Source organism: Aedes aegypti, chromosome 1 (assembly GCF_002204515.2).
Source record: "Aedes aegypti strain LVP_AGWG chromosome 1, AaegL5.0 Primary Assembly, whole genome shotgun sequence".
In the NCBI taxonomy this organism is placed as follows: domain Eukaryota; kingdom Metazoa; phylum Arthropoda; class Insecta; order Diptera; family Culicidae; genus Aedes; species Aedes aegypti.
In genome coordinates, this window is record NC_035107.1 from 26104777 (window position 1) to 26122885 (window position 18109).

The 18109-nt window shown below is 38.5% G+C and overlaps 1 protein-coding gene across 1 annotated transcript in view; it reads left to right on the forward strand.

Moving 5' to 3' along the window:
• The window catches only part of LOC5564914 (transcription factor SPT20 homolog), a 167288-nt gene extending 150575 nt beyond the window's left edge, over positions 1–16713 (forward strand). Inside the window, exon 3 of the mRNA XM_021839202.1 lies at positions 14092–16713. Within this exon, the coding sequence (XP_021694894.1) occupies positions 14092–16065 (1974 nt within the window). The 3' untranslated portion in view covers positions 16066–16713. The remainder of the gene's footprint in view (positions 1–14091) is intronic.
• The last annotated feature ends 1396 nt before the right edge of the window (positions 16714–18109 follow it).

The window sequence follows — 18109 nt, forward strand, 5'->3', positions numbered from 1 at the left end:
ATTAGTGCACGAGATTCAATCGATGTTCGGAACATTTCACGATGTAGGATGACAAAACACGATGAATACTTTCTACTAAATCAAAAACAACAGTCGAAAACATTCACTTGAACAAGTAATAAGCTAAAGAGGAAAACCATGAAAAGAAATCTATCACTGTAGGTTCGCTCTTAACAGTCGCAAAAGAGTTTTAACTCCTTTAGAAGTAAAAATCTTTAACATTGTTGCATTCATCCTTTGAAAAATCACAGCTTAAATCATTTATTTTTACAAAATAACGTTTTCTACTTTTTAAATATTATTCACCATGTTTTGTATGCATTCTGAACTTTTTTTGTTTACTTCTGTCAGTCAATCTACACAGAAAAAAATCAACAGTTGTTTTACACTATAAAAAATGACCATAATTTCAAGCTATAAAAACAATACAGTAATCTGTTACATATTGTATCTAAACACAATGAAAATGTTGCTTCGACAATCAATCACACGTATTGAATCCAACACGTTATGCTGTCCATTAATGGTTTATCCTATTCTCTGAATGTTTTTATCTGGGTTGGAAATCTCTAGCAAACTCTTTAGGAACCTTTAGAAACTCCTCCTTCTTCTTCTTCTGCTTCTTATTCTTCTTCTTGGCATTAACGTCCCCACTGGGGCAGAGCCGGCTACTCAGCGTAGTGTTCTAGGAGCGCTTCCACAGTTATTAACTGAGAGCTTTCTTTGCCAAAGTTGCCATTTTTCGCATTCGTATATCGTGTGGCAGGTATGATTATACTCTATGCCCAGAGAAGTCAGGAAAATTTCCGATCCTGGACCGACCAGGAATCGAACCCAGACACCTTCAGCATGGCTTATGTGGTGGGTTCCTTTGGAACCTTTGAGAATCCTTTGAAAATCTCTGGAAATGATTTGAAAACCTCTATATTCTAAGTCCTCACGGATTAAATACACCTAAAAAACTGCTCAAAGTCAGATCCAGCGACACTTATCGGTGAATCGAAATTTCTGAGTCATTCATTGGTCGAGAAAAAAAGGCTTGCTTGCGTCGAATTCAGAACATGGGAACAAAGGTGGTCAACAGAAGCTAATGCACGCAGTTTTGCAAATTGTTTACTACTGTAACGTCGGTGCAGTAACGTCATACTGTAACACCAACGTGACGATGGAGGACTTCATTCCGATACTTATGCGAGACGAGCTATTTTTGTCTACCAAAACATTCTCAGCATGGTCCCACCTCTTGATAATGATTCCAAGGAAATTCAATACGATGATATTGATATGGATTACCTAGAAATTGATTCCGGCTATAGCACACGAAATAAACAATGATAAGTAAAAATGAGATAAGGGAAAAAATGTATTACCCTTATATATTATCTCTAAAGTAAACACGTTTCCAACAAAACATGAAAAATGTCTTGAAAATAAAATTTTGAATTTTTTGAATATTTAATTCAATTATTGACAAAAAGAATAGATAAAACTTATAACCTTTTTATATTTTATTCGCAAGCAATTTTTCTTCCGTCGGATTAAGGGTCGAATGGAAAAACCCAAGGAAATTCCTACACCAATGTTGTCGCAAGTAATTTCAGTTCCTTCCCGTCAAATTCGAATTGTTTAAATTCAAATGGAAATTCACATTAGATAGATGCATGCTTAAACGGTGTCAATTAATATGAAAATATTTCCCTCAAAACTTGAAGTGATTTGGAAGAAATATGGTAGTGCACACGCCATTTGAAGTTTGTATGGAAAATACTATGGAAAAGGGAGATCCGTTGTGATCAGTCCTCTAACTGCTCGTTATAATCATCTATGGAAAAGTGAAAAAAAACTCTTCTCATGTGAAATCTGTCCAGCTACAACTTTGCCGAAGAGCACATTTTGATGGGACCTAAGAGTAATTTGTTATTATTCATAACTAAGTCTAAATAACGCTGAGGTGATAATTTAGTTACTGTCAGAGCAACATTGTTTTTTTTTGCTGTGGAACATAGTAGCCTGGATTACTTAAGTAATTAGAAAATTTGATCTATTCTACCCGCGAGGAGCACCACTATTGCCTGCCGAACTGTTGGTGAAGCATGCTACATTCAAACCCACTGTATGATGATGCATAACAACTCATCCTGACAACCAATCCAAATGTGATGTCAGCATTACAAGTACTGAATATCACGGAGCTTACTTTGATCCTGCCATAGCAAAACTATAGTGTGGGCGAGAAATGTCAAAAGGGGGTGATTCAAATTGTATGGCATCCCAGCGTAAAAATCTGGATAAGCGATTTTTAGTAAAGCCCCAAGCACAATGTGAGCGGCAGCGCGGTACAACGGCAAAACGGCAAGCCCATCTTGACCTACACTCTACTTAGTCAATGTTGAAAAGGATTTAGTCAACATGGGATTGATAAGTATTGTGTAGATCAAAATGGTCATGCCGTTTTGCCGTTGTACCGCGTTGCCGTTCACATTGTGCTGTGGGCCTAATAGAGCGGTTCCACGCCAAATCGGTAAACGATGAAACTCGACTACCTTGGATTCAAATGGAATTTTGCACATAGTTTCGATGTAATAGAATAAGTTTTTTTCACTGGTGGAGAGACCATATAAAATCAAGAGTAACTTCTGATAAGGGCGTAAGTATTTTAGCATCACCATTTAAAAAAAAATGTACCTCGGAAACCGTTTGTTATAGAGAAAAAGTGTCTGAGGAGGGATGGTAGACAATCAAATAGGCTTTGTAAAAATATACACACTGAAAAAAAAATTCCTTTTATTTTCATGAAAAAATCGAAATTAAACCTTAAATCACAAATTGCAAAAAATAGGTATCTTCGATTTTTTTCAAATTTTTTCTGTAAAATTTCAATGTAAAACCAGATGTTTTAAGCACAGTTTCAACATGGTGCATTCTAAAATTAAAAAAAAATTTCTAAGAGCAACTTTTGGTGCATTTCTGAAAATTCATTGTCTGGCCGTAGAAAAGGCGTTTTGATGCTGTAATATGATTCTTCACCCAAAAACAATTCAAAATGCTCATAACAATGATCTTCCTAAAACTAGCCGTTTTTAAGATATTTAGGATTCAATTATATTAATATCATAAAACTTAAGAAAATACGCCCGTTTCTTACATTATTCCAAATGCTCCATCAACAATGTTACATTAATCTCTTCCCACATTATTGGGTATTTCGTTCACCACTGGACTGCGCCGTCAGTTTTCATAAAAAAATGAAAAAAAAGTGAAATGTCAAACACGAAGGAAAGCGACGCGCGCGCCTCTGGTTGTGAACTTGACAACTGTTGTATTACACTTTTTTATATTAAACTTTGGGAGGGATTATTAGAGTATGTTTAAAAACTACAAATGAACTTTAACACTTCACTTTTTGCAAAAAAAAAAATAAAATACTAAAATCACTAAGGTGAGCAAATACCTTTAAACTCTAATATGTGTTGCTTATCTTGACAGATAGGCCTATTTCGTCTGCGACTTACAGACTTCTTCAGTGTCGAGCACTCACCTTAGTGATTTTAGTATTTTTTTTTTTTTTGCAAAAAGTGAAGTGTTGAAGTTCATTTGTAACTGTTGTATTTTAAACTGGGCTTCGTAGCCGTGCGGTTAGTGTCACCAGGCATTTAGCCGCATCGTGCTAGGGAGTGTGGGTTCGATTCCCGCTTCAGGCCGAAAAACTTTTCGTGAGGAATGTTTTCCGACTGTGCCACTGGGCGTTGCATGCTAGTGCGTTGTCTAGTGTGGTGCTTCCTTCAAAGGGCAAAATGCCCACTGGAAGCATTAAATTGTATGTGTCCTTTTAAAGAAAAATTTGTTGTTAAATTTGTGGACGATGGAAATTTATCCAGTTTTACGTCTGTTTGTCTGTGGTAATACTTATATTAATTCTCAACAATATTCCAACAATCATCCTGTATCTTTCGAACAGTTCATCCAACCGTCTAAATGTCAAAGAAAAAGTAGATGGGATATTAATGTGGGAAGAGATTAACGTAACATTGTTGATGGAGCATCTGGAATAATGTAAGAAACGGGCGTATTTTCTTAAGTTTCATGATATTAATATAATTCAATCCCAAATATCTTGAAGCGGTAACTTATAGGAAGATCATTGATATTAGGGATTGTTCAAATATTACGTAACGCAACAGGGGGAGGGAGGGGGTCTTACATAGTGTTACGGTCCATACAAAAATTTGAAACTTTCCATACACAAGCTGTTACGTGGGGGAGGGAGGGGGTCTGAAAATGGCAAATTTTGCGTTACGTAATATTTGAATGAACCCTTAGAATTTTAAATTGTTTTTGGATAAAAAATCATATTGCAGCATCAAAACGCCTTTTCTATAATCAGAAATTGAATTTTCAGAAATACACCAAAAGTTGCCCTTAGAAAAAAAATTATTTTAAATTGCACCATGTTGAAACTGCCCTTAAAACATGGGATATTAATGTGGAAAGAGATAAACGTAACATTGATGGTGGAGCATCTGGAGTAACTTATGAAACGGGCGTATTTTCTTAAGTTTTATGATATTAATATAATTGAATCTCAAATATCTAGAAAACGGCTAGTTTTAGGAAGATTATTGTTATGAGCATTTTGAATTGTTTTTGGATGAAGAATCATATTACAGCAGCAAAACGTCTTTTCTACGGCCAGAAATTGAATTTTCAGAAATGCACCAAAAGTTGCTCTTAGAAAAACTTTTTTATTTTAGAATGCACCATGTTGAAACTGTGCTTAAAACATCTGGTTTTACATTGAAATTTTACAGAAAAAAATTGAAAAAAATCGAAGATACCTATTTTTTGCAATTTGTGTTTTAAGGTTTAATTTCAATTTTTTCATGAAAATAAAAGGATTTTTTTTTCAGTGTATATTTTTTTTACAAAGCCTATTTGATTGACTACCATCCCTCCTCAGACACTATTTCTCTATAACAAACGCTTTCCGAGGTACAATTTTTTTTAAAATGATGGTGCCAAAAATACATACGCCCTTATCAGAAGTTACTCTCGATTCTAAACGATCCCCAATTATATGAGATAATTTTCGTCTCATATACTTAATACATCTGCGCAGTTTCATCCAAATCGGAATGGTACATGTCAGATTTCAGCATTTTATGGACGATTTCGCATGGAACCGCTCAATATTGACCTACGGAATAAGAAGTTTTTGTGATGCTGCAGTTGGCAAATGCTATTGGATCTACTGCCTGTACTTTTCGCATGTATCTCTAGGAATTGCATTGTAAAGCTTTTTCGCTCAAGAAAAGTGAAGAAATTTATTCACTGAATGGGTACTGCGTGCTGCGATCAGAGAAATGTGATTTTCTGGACCATTTCTGGGAAGAAATTTTCCACGCATAGAGATAGGCGATTCCCTTTCTTGTCAGTAGCAAACCAGTTTCAAAAAGGAACAATCATTTATTTCGATAATTACGACTTTATGGACCAATGCACGAGTTCATTCTTTGATGTTTGAGCAGTGCCGTGTTATTTACGCGACCATGACAACTAGTGAATTTGGCACCGCTCAAATTCAAACTAGTGAGATCGTGCATCGGACCATGAGCCTTTTCATTTGACAGTTCCTTTTATGCATTTATTTACATCAGTGGAGGACCGGTGCTAACACGGATCTGTCATTTTCACAGAAGAACTGTCAATGTGCTTCGAGATAAGTTAATTTGAAACGTCTCGTGAAAAGGCCTATACGTCTAAAAAACTTCTTGGCCAACTTTGATGACAATAGGCTTAAAAATAGTAGAAGTACAAAGTCGTAATCTTTCAAATGTTTTATTTTTACATCTACAATGCAAATCCTGGTAAATAAATTGAAAATAAATGGATTTTGATATGAGAGAAGATTTTTTTTAAATAACATTTATCAAACATTGTATTGATTCCGTATTAGTTGTGGTAGCGAAAGCGAATACAATTTAATTCGATAATCCTCCTATTAATTTTAAGAGTGATACTTATTGCAAGGCTGGTAGCGAGTCACTTTTTGGTGACTTGGTCACTTTTTTAAGCCAGTCACTTTAAAGTCTCTTTTTTAAAGCCATTTCAACTTAAGTCACTTATTTCGTCAAAAAGTCATTTGACGAATGACGGATTTTTTTTTTTTAATTTAGGCTTAATTTTAAGTTGAATCATCACCAAAACAACCTCATGCAAGTCTAAAATATTGGTTCATGGTTTTTTTGTGAAAAAAGATTGGAAAAATGTTGATCTTTCATAGAGTTCCACGTAATTTGTAATAGTATCTAAGGCATGGTTTCCCAACCGGTGGTCCGTGGACTCATCGGGGCCGTGACGACTTCTAAGAGGGTCCGCGAAGCAATTGTAAAAAAGCGATGAATAAGTGTGAAGAATCCTTCACCAAGTAGCGTAGCTAGGGGGGTGCGGTAGGTGCGGTCCGCACCGGGCCCCGAGTTCATAGGGGCCCCCAAATGGCGAAAAGAATTTAATTTAATGTTATGAATTTGATTTCTAGAAAACTAACACGTTAATAAGTACATAAAAAATCAGTTTGAAGGTGACCTTGATCGGCAATGTGTAGGGGCCCCATGATCAATGATATAGTGATTAGAGTAGCCTAAATACTTATTCAAAATTCATTCTCGATAAATTGGTTTAATTTTATAATTCAGGCGGATCTCCGTTAATATGCGAAGCCCATAATCGTATATGGAACATACCTCCAAATGTTGCAGACTATATTCTTAAACAAGGCGATTTTCATTTCAATGGACCATTTCAATAACCAAAATTGTCGCTATGAAATGCATAGATAGCGCCACCGTGGACTTGTGTGTTTGACAGAACAGCAATGTTGTCACAATGTTAAATTTCATATACGGTGGTGCCGCTGGTTTGATGCGGTGAGTGCCAAATGAGTGACCTTAAATGATCCATTATAATTGAAACAATAAACCAGTTACCATCTGTACCGAAGATTTGTACACATTCAAGGCTGATAGCAGATCTCTTTTTAGAGGCTTGGGTTATATTTTAATGCAAGTTTATATTTTTAATATTTTTAAGATCTTAAAAGTCTATTTTAACCAAAATGGTCTCTTAAGTCACTTTTTTCTTTATTTTGTTTGAAGTGGATCGTGGTTCAAGAGGTCCAATGGAGACCTTCAAAGACTATTTCACAGGTTCTTCAGGAATTTATTTTCAGATTCCTCGAGAAAAAACTTCAAGAATTCTTCTAGTGATTGCTACAAAGATCTCTTCAGGTATACTTCTGGGATCTTGTTCAGAAATATCTATATTGATTCCACCACCAGGCTTCCCAAAAAATCTTCCAGCGTTGCTTCAAGGGATGGTTGAAGGATTTTTTTCGTAATTTCATCCAGGAAATTCATGAACAGTACAACGCTTTTTTGGCTATTTTGACTTCCCTAGTCGTAACTTTAGTAGTTCTCCAAAGATTCTTACAGGAGTTCTTTTGAGAAAAAAATCATTCTGCAGTTCTTAAAGAAATTCATTCGGGGATTTTTACAGGAAGATCTACGAGAATTTCTATGCCAGTTTCTCCAGTTATCCTTTCAGGTATTTTATTTGGATTCCTTCAAGGATTTATTCACATTTACCCTAAAAAGTGCTCCTAAAATTCCTACAGGGATTATTCAAAAAATATGTTTGGTACTATTTCAGGAAATCCTTTTTAAATTTGATCTGGGATTCTTCATGATGCTTCTTCTGAAATTTTTCTAAAGCTTTCTCTAACATTTCATGCCAAATTACCTTAGCAGTTCTTTCAAACAATTTCTCGTGTTTCAAGTAAAATCTTCATGGTTTCTTTAAAAATTCATCTCAGGTTGCACGCCAGCCAATACTACAGTAAATAATCTAGTAATTCCTATCATCTAAACAATTTATCTTCGAAATCCTTCAAGACTTCCTCAAGAGCCCTAGAGTTCCTTCAGAGAACTTTGTGGGAGCTCGTCAAGGGTTATTTAAATTTCATCAAATGTTATTGTTTGTTCTCAACAAGTTCCTAAATATTATCTACAGATTCACGCCGAACCCATCTGCTCTAGTACTGCATTTGAGTGCTAGGCGATGGTAGTAGTGTTATAAAATTAGTAGCATATAATTTAATTTATTAGTTGTGGTTGCTAGCTAAGTTTCGTGAGAATAAGTTTCAAGAAATAAATTTATTCCAAATCGAGCTTAAAAAGAAGTAAGAAGTCCAGAAAAAATGTTATTCAAAATTTATTTTCCCAATAAAATTTAGTTAAAAGTGTTGGAAATTTGATAAGTGAAGAGAAAGAAGAAGCCTAGTGGCTGTTAGCAGCACCTCAGTGAGCTTTTGTAGTGCTTTTGCCGGTAGTGCCGTTTCCCGCCGAGCATAGTGGCTACTTTACAGCAAGTGGCCGTTTTTCTCCACCGTTCCAATTCCAATTCGGAAATCGCGAAACTGCCCCAACAGTTACTTTAGAATTGAATATTGAAAAATCTTCTGATTTTTTGAATAATTTCACCATTAATTCTTGAGAAGAATCCTTGATATTTTTGTGGAGATTGGGGAAATTCCTTAAAGCCATCTTTGGAAAATTTCTCTAAGAATTTCAAGAATAATTCCTGAAGGAATTATAGGAACAATCTCTGGAGTAATTCCTGAAGGAATATTGAAGGAAGTTCTAGAAAAGCCATGGAGAAAATACTTGTTGAAATCTTGAAGATACTGTATACGAGACCTTGATACAAATATTAAAAAAAATAAATCATTGAGTACAATCTTGGAGTACTTATGATTTTCTAGAAAAAAATCTGAAACAATCTTTGAAAGAATTCATGATGGAGAATTCATGAGGTAACGTCTATGGCTATCCTCAGAAAAATTCTACGTTTAATTTTCGAACAGAGTCCTTAGGAAGTTCGTGAAAATTACTTCTAAAAAATTCTTTGGAGCTCATTTTGTTTGAAAATTATTTCAAGCAAACTTTGGGCAAATTAATTCATTTTAAGGCATTTCTTTCGTCAAGAATTTCAAAGTCAATCCCGACTCAAAAACACAAAGCTTAGGAAATGTCCAAATTTTCCTAGAATACCTATTCATTTAAAGCTGTACACGAATCATTGATTTCCAGAGCTACTGCGCCAATGTACCGTTTTGATTCATATTACGGACAGCTTCAAATTCCGGACACTCTCGTTTGTATGGGAAACATTTCACACGAAATGTTTCAATTTTCGCCGTCCAAAAGTTCTCATTTTCGAGGCTCGTTTTATCAGGTTTTTTCCATAAATATCTCTGCAAATTTATAATGCCCAACTACCTTAGACGTCTCTTAAGTGGTTAAACGATTTCAATTGATGATTTGACTGTTACATCAATGATTATCATGAGCTGTCCGTAATTCGAATCAAAGCGTCCGGAATATGAGGCAAAAGTGAGGGAGCGTCCGGAATAAGAATCATGAAAAGGCCACACGTTTTGATTTATTTAAAATTATTCAAGTTGCGGACGCGTATTCTTTACCCACCATCCAAAAGTGAAGGGCTTCCGACGCTCGATAACGTTAAAAAATCATACAAAATGATTAATTTTGTATGGTCCAAGCTGGGTTATACTTCACTGAGGCCTTAAGTGTCCGTAATATGAATCAAAACGGTACATTTCTACTTCCATGGTAATTCACTGGAAGCCCTCTCACTGATTTTCAGTAAACTAATGTATTTCTGAACAAGAATTTAGGAAATAAGAATTTTAGGCTCATTAATTGACATTTATGCCGTCAAACTATTTCAACAACATATCAACCATAGTTCCATCGCTTTCACATTAGCGCCTTCCATTCAAACGGCGTTCACCTAAATTTTGAGGGCCCCTAAATCGATCTCCGCACCGGGCCACAAAAACCGTAGCTACGCCACTGCCTTCACCTCGTTTGTTTTGCAAGGGATCATTGTTAATGGGATACAGATGTTAGATATTCCAAATATATAATCGAATGACTTTGACACAATTACTAATAAAATACTTGTAATGCTATTCTGCCAATTGGATATCACAAGCCTAATTTTATCTTCCCAAATTTGAAAACAAAATAATTATTGTTTGTTGCGGTTACAAAGGGGAATTATTATGATATTTTAGGCATAATCCTTAGAAGTTTTTGCCAGCTTCCACGATTTTTTTATGAACTTCCACGGCTGGACGGGATTAGAAAAATTTGTAATTCTTCACTGTTGTTCATTTTGTAAATCTTTTCGAATCAATCAGCAGGATTTTTGATGAGAGTTTTGACAGCCATCTATGATTTTTTTTTGCAATATCAGAACCTCTTGACGGATATCTTTTAATACTTTTGAAGAGTTCCTGGCAATTTTTGTTATGAATTCTTCCAACGACCGTTAACTGGCTTCTCAAAAGCCCATTAAAAAGTTTGCAGAGGTGACGCTTGGTATCACAACGAACATGTATTCAGAATAAGGGTTGAACAACTCGTTTTTCAGCTGGATAGAGCATTAAGCAGCTGAATATGCTATTATTCAGCTACAAGTGTTACTAGAGATCTTTAAGCTTCGCAAATTCTGGTGAAACTCTTGAGTTTATCTTATGATATCTTTCAAATCTCGTGAAAATCTTTTAGAATAATAAGTATCAGTCTGTACAGTTCTTAACTGAAGATGTAGACCAAATAAACAACAATATAAGAATGGTTCTCGAATAAATCTTCATTGACATATTTTTGATATACTTATAACGGCAGTTTTTTATGTATCCTTCTCAACTATTTGATTTTGGCCAGTTTAAAGTTACCTTACGAACTTTTGAAAAGCTGTTTGATAGACATCTGATAAGATTCTTAGTGGACTTGGTGAACTTCAGATGGTTTTAAAATAATTCTTTGATGGATAATAGACGAAACTTTTTGGTGTGTCTGTCAAGGATATTACTTGTTTGTTTACGATATATTTGGAAATTTTGTATATATTTTCGTTATGAAATTATTTGTTTTTAGGGGTTGCAGAATGTTAGGTAAACTTCTGAAAGGGCCGTAGCTTCAAAAAGGTTGAGAACCACTGATCTAAGTTATTATTAGTATGGTGTAAGTCCATTGTTATAAAACTAAAGGTTTAAATGTTTATTATCTTTTTAAATATCTTGTGCATTCTCTTTCAATATTTTTTTATACCTTGTGGTGGATAATTAGATGTTTATCTTCTATTGTCGAACACTACGTTTTAAAATATGCATTATAATTATTCACTTTTCTTCGAAATTCACTTCATTATACAAACCATCCTAGTATAAAGCACATTAGCGCTTTATTTTTTTTCAAAATCTATGATAAAGGTATTTAACACTAAACGCGGTATTAAAGTATTTTTATTGCATAGTTTATTACAGTTCTGCCGACTATAACCTCCAATGTCAAGTGAATAATGAAAATGTCCAAGTAATTTTTATTGAAATATTAGAGGCTTAGTGCTACTCTAACGTCATAACTCAGAAGAACAGCCTATTAAACTATTGTCTTTATACTAAATATCTATTCGGCCAAACGTACCTTCCAGTAACCTAACTGATGGAAAATTTCAATGTCACCCATCTGTCAACTATCTGTTCTCTATAAGTCGTCGTTTGAAGGACGCGTCTATGATACAATGGTTTTGAGCAGTATTTCATGATATTCGATCTTCTAACATCATTTTTAATATGAAATATTGATTAATGTCTAAGTATTACATTTTCCGTAATCTTGATCTAGTTTTAATTTCACAAATGTTCCAAATTCTCATTAAAATTTCAAAAATAAAATACTTGGTTGATATAAAAGACACACAATTTTGAAAAGACTGAATAACTGCTAAAAAAACATTTAAGTAAATGTTAATATTTCTGATTGAAAAAATTGTGATTAATTTTTATATTTGTTAATTATAATTCATTTTTCTGATAAAAAAAATAATGTTGAAGTACAATACAAATTTCCAAATATGGTACTCAACTTGACTTAATACATGCTGTAGATCATATTGGATATTGATCGTAAAACAGTGTAATATAATATAATTTAAATAAAATTGATTACGGTTAGATTTTCAAGTCACTTTTAGTCACTTTTTTGAGAATCGAAAGTCACTTTTTGGTCACTTATTTCTCAAATCTGGTCACTAAAATAACTTTTTTCGATACCACTTTTGCTACCAGCCCTGTTATTGAAAAACTGGCTTTTGCAAAAATCCTGCTAAATGGCACAAAAATAGTGTATGAAATAATCCATCGTACCTGACTGATTTAAAAAAGCCATATTCAGTTCGAATCTAAAGACCAATGCTGCTGCTAGCACCCAAAATGAGGTAGTTTCCCGGTATTAATTGAAATTATCATATATTTCACGGTTCTCTTCCTGTGATATGAGATTCTCGAATATTTCTCGGTTTTCCCGAATTCCCGGTTCGCTGGTCACCCTGTTCGATTCAAGTCGAATTTTTCAACAGTTGTCACTCTCTGTGATTACGTGACACCTGAAATATACATGCCCCCTCCGTCGTCAGCGACTACAGACGAATCAGATGAATCTGCTCGATTCACAAAATAGTCCCCCAATACTAAGATTCGTGTACAGATTTGATTTGATATTGAAGATGATGTCGAGTAAAGTTTCAAGTTCAGGACCAAATGCAGATTTGAGTTCAAATTCCTTTCGATTGGAGATGCGTTCGAGTGGAGCTTGTTTGATTGAAAATGAGTTTCGGTTCGAGACTCTACTCGATATTCGTAGTGTGATTTAAGATTCTAGTTGGTAATTCAGATTCGAGTAAAGACTTGAGTTTAGATTCGATTTGAGAATAATGTTCGGATTCGAGCTGACATTAGTTACAGTTGACGTCGAAATTCGCTGCGACATGTGTTGAGATTCGTATCGATTGAATATGAGATTTTCCTATATTGAAGTTGATATGAGTTCCGAATCATGTTGATATTAGAGTTGAGATATTAGTTGTGATTCGAGAAGAATCAAATTGATCTCATTTGAGTTGAGTAATCAGTTACACAATGAAATTTCCAACAGCTACGCATACGCAGTATTATATGCCAAACGCTGCACCAAAAACTGGTTTATGTGTGTTTAATCATAACTCACTTCAAATTAGTAAACCAGTCCGAAATGGCCGTACGTTAATCTCACGCTGGTCGCATCTTCTCTCCTCCGAGATCAACAGGTTGACCATCCAACCATCCATCAATCCACGGGCGCGAAGCATAGCGTCAAGTAGACCCCAATAAACCACTCTTCAAAGCATCCCTACATATTCATCACCGCGCTAGTGAAAATCCCATCCAGGGGCTGCTCCCTCAGTAAGCCGATGAAGCGCCCAACTCTGTTTGGCAGCTGCCCTGTGGCCATTGTTTTCACCGCCGCCGACGTCGTCATGGTTTCTGCTGGAGGAGCATCATTATTGACATGCCATATCTCGTGCCACCACGAGAAGGCGCTCCCCAGCCAACTTCGATTGTATTCAAATGGCAGAAGAAATGTTCAGTTTACTCAGTATGCATTGCATAAGAGCGCCTGGAACGATCTGCAATCGCAGCAAGCTGCTGCTGCTGCTGCGGACTTCTCATACAAAGGTGCCGTCGATGGTCCATTCGAGAGATTGATCATTAGCAGGTCAAACGAGTCAATTCAGGCATAGACATCTTTACACAGGCCTGCTAGATGTTAGTTATGCCTACATTAGCTTCATAAGTCATTTTCTCCACGGAACCACGCCTACTGTGCGCTTTCTGGTTCGTCGCGATCTCGTTTCCTCATGGCTACCACTCGGCGAGTGCAATCAAAATCGCTCATGCTCTGGGGCGCCCTTCTCGGAAACTACGATCAAACTTTGTCTGAATTTAAATAAACAAAACATTAATTACACCGGCACTTTAGCAGAGCTGAACCACAGGTTCGTTTATCGTGCGAAAATCCATATGCTAATTGAAGACACACTTCCCACAAGAAAGCATGCCCAGAACCAGCACAAACCACAGACAAACGGACTCACTAACGAGCGCCATTTCTCTTTCTCTTTCCCCAGATGAAACTCGTTTGCATTTTTGCGCTTTTATTGGCGCTGGTTTCGGCTAGCTCCCCTGTTAGCGACGAATCCAAAGACGTCGAAGCGGATGTCAAACGAATACGGATAGATCCGGCCTTGCGGAAGGCACTACTACGTGCCCTGCGACACCTCAAGGAACGCCAGGAGGAGAGTGAAAGCGAGAGCGAGAGTGAACAACAGTACGACTCCAACACTACTGAAGAAAACTTCGCAACCACCATTCTGGACGAGCTGCTCGAGGAGAGCACAACTCGCGATCGCAACATCAAGTATCACACTTTTACGGCCGATCCGGACAACAGTTCCAATGGTGAAAACGAAATCATCAAAACGATCATCATAACCAAGCCCAAGACGACTCTGTCGCCGCCTAAGGAAGATCCTCTGACCATTCCGGATCCTATCAAGGACCTGGACAACGACCTTAACACAAACCAAGTGGTTCGCAGCGTTTCGTCCGGATCGAGTAACCAACTCCAGGAAGATGAGAAGGTCTCTATCGTGACGGCCATTCCCAGCAGCAGTACGACTTCTCAGGCGACGCCACCTGCCACGACCACCACGACCGCTGCTCCGACAACGACAGTCAAGCTTCCGACTCACAACGCCGATGGAGAAAACATCGAACGAGTCAAAAGCGGAGACGTCAAGATCTACCAGGCTCCACTAGTGGCCGCTTTCACCGTACAGCAAGACCAACGGGGCATCCCCCACAATGTGATTCCTCTGCTACAGAGCCTTCCCAAGAACATTCCCGTTGATTTCCGACCATCAACCCCAGCTGCCGCGACCACCCCTACACCTACTCAAGTCCCCGTAGCACCGAACCCCACACAACCCTCTGCCACCGTTGCTCCGATCCCTCTGAACACCAAGGCACTCGAAGAAAAAACTCGTCTTCTGGAACAACAGCTCATAACCCTCCAGACCCAGCAGCGCATCCAAGAGCAGCTCCTCCGATCAAAGATCCTCCAAGAGCAGCAGATCATCCTCCAACAACAGCAGCAGCTCCAACATCAACGTGCTCGCCTTGAGGAAGAAACGCGCCAACGTCTGCAAAAGTTCGAAGAGGAACAACGCCTCTTCCGTCAGCAACAGCAACAACTCCAGCAGCAACAACAACAGCTCAAGTTCCAACAGCAGCAACAACAACTTTTCAAACCCTTCCCCAACCAACAACTTCCCAACAACCTCCCACCACCACAGTTCCAGCAACTGCTGCAACAACCTCAGCAACAGCAGCAACCACAGCAACAACAGCAACCCAAACCCGTCATTCTCCCGCAACCTCAACAGCAGCAATTCTTCCAAGAGCTCCCACGCAACACCCCGGCCGTCCAGTTCATCCCCAGCGTGTCTCTACCCAGCAAACCCATCCCGATCTCCGTGGAACAACAGCTTCCGTTCAAGGAAGCCGTCAACTTCCAGTCGATCCTTCCCCGAAACCCCGACATCGAACAAATCAAATCCCTCAGCCAACCCCTCCAGCAGTTCCCCATCATCCCGCCATCGCCGCCGCAACTCTCCAAACAGCAACTGCTCCCCCTCAAACCGTTCCAGTCTTTCAACGTGAACCCCGCACCAGCTCCGCTCAACATCCAACCACCGCTACCGATCGATCAGCAGCTCCCTCTACTCCAGCGCACCCGCGTTTTCCGCCATGAATCCGGAACCGGCAACTTCGGCTTCAACCAACCTGCCAACATCCCGTTCCGACCTTCCCAACCGATCCCGCTCGTGCAGCAGACCGGCGGATTCCAACCCCTGCGCAACGATAACCAACTCCAGAACCTCCTGGTCCAGTCCGGCATCACGTCCCGCTCAGCCGAAGATTTCAACATCATCACCAAGGTGCTGGCCCTGAACCACGGAATCCCCCAATCCTCCTCCCAGCAAATGTTCGCCAAGCTCAGTCCCGAACAGCAGCAGCAGCTTCTGTTCCGAAAAAAGTAGGCCATACCATCCCATCTTTTGACTCTCTTCTTCAACCGTTTCCCACAACCTCTAACCCCTGCCACCCCTGCAACACGCATGAGAATGAGTTCCGATCGATGTGAGTGACCGCCGTGAGTGAGAGCGAAATGCGCACACGAGTGAATGCGAGAGTCGCCAGTGACCTAGTCTGCCATATTTATTGTGTGAGTGAGTGGAGAGCGCGTTTCTTAGCACACAACCTCACACCTTCATTTCTGTCGTCGCTTTCCAATTCCCCTCATCTTCCTTAATGTACCTCCTAACCATTATTGCTCATTTGTTCTATACGTGTACTATCCCTCATATATTCGTTCACCAAGTAAGTTATTTTCTAGAGCCAGGATAAGTAAGTTTAACGAAGCGCGACCGGAGGCGAAAAGTTCATCAAAGCAAACGACACAGCGTTCTATTTTCTGATAGTATAAGTTCAACCCTCCATTGCCACGAATGTAATCCAGATAATCTAACACAAACACAAACTCACATACCTACAACCACTACGGATAGGCTGATTGATAAGAGTTGTAACACGCCACGTTTGGATTGGCTGCAGTGCGTCACGCACAATTTCCACAAGTAAGGATTACTAATAATTTATCGAAAATAAATGACACATTTTTTAGTAAAGGTGCGAGTTTTGAATGATCCGAATGTTCTGGAATGGGGATGGTGCAGAGATGCCGTCAAGTTTGTCTTTGCATTACATTTTCGTAATGTTGAACATCAGACCTGAAGGTACATAAACTTGTTGTAGTTTACGGTAGGATTTCGTCCATGTTCTTCCGTAGATTTTTCCATGAACGACATTTCTGCAGGATTTGCCAGACGGACTTCTTTTCCGACATCCGACGCAGCCAGCTTGAGAACTACCCACAAACACGTTCAACTTAGGAGAAACAACGGACACTTCAATCTTCCTTAGCCCTGTGGCCAGTCAAAGGCATGCTGAAGGTCACTGGGTGCAGAACTTCCTCTTGGCATTGTTGAACGTAAGTATTGCTTTACCACAGGGGCGCTGACCAACTGAACTGAAAATTATTGAAAGGAGCAACGATCAAGATGTTCTTACCGACAAGGCTGTGCTGTCAACTGTGACGCACATCAAAAGGAACGAATGACCTTCGGGTTAAAGTGACGCACATCAGGCAACACGCAAAAGGATTACCTACTGATGATGAAAAGCTTCTTGAACGTGTCCAGCGCGCCATTCATCACCGTTTCCTTTCAAAAGTGAAAGCGCCTTTGATAAAGAAACTATAAGGGGGGTCTGTAGCCTTGAGGTTACGCTTTCGCTTCATAAGCGGAAGGTCATGGATTCGATTCCCTGCCCCTCCACAAAAAAATCCGTCCAGTCACCAGAAGACGCTTCACGGAGGACTGTGCTTTGGGGAGCACATCCATCCTTCGTCAGTATCAGATGGTGACTGAGACAAACTGACCCTCTTCGCAGGCGCTAGCCTCACTAACAGCAGGAGCTCTCTCCTACCTGCTCGGTGTGAGAGTAAAAGAGTAGGAGAGAGTGAAAGAAGATGTAAATATAGATAAGTTAAAAATAGATCTGTATCGGTAAAAAAGATACAGATCAACTGATTCCGGCACAGTAGTGGCCACGAGCACAGAGTGCCTTATAAAAAAAAAGAAACTATAAGCAAAGAAGCGAAATGTTCCAATTGGAATTCCAAGTTTACTGTCAATGTAATTCCAATCGAGCAGGAGACTTGTCAAACACTTTTTCACACAAGCTGAAAACGGCTCACACAAAAATGTTACCGCCCACGAAAATTTTGCTTCTTCTGAGTAGCATTTATTCTGAATACATGAGTGTCGGTTGCAATTTTTATGCTTTGCATAAGGAATGCTCTACTCATTACATTGGTTTTCCACACATTCAGTCAATTTTTCATTCGTTTCCCAAACCGGTGAAAATTCAACACATAAAACCTGTGACTCACTTTTAGCGTGGGATTCAACATTGGCAGTGCTGCGTAATAGATATGGTATAGTTGCTAGCTGATTCATTTTG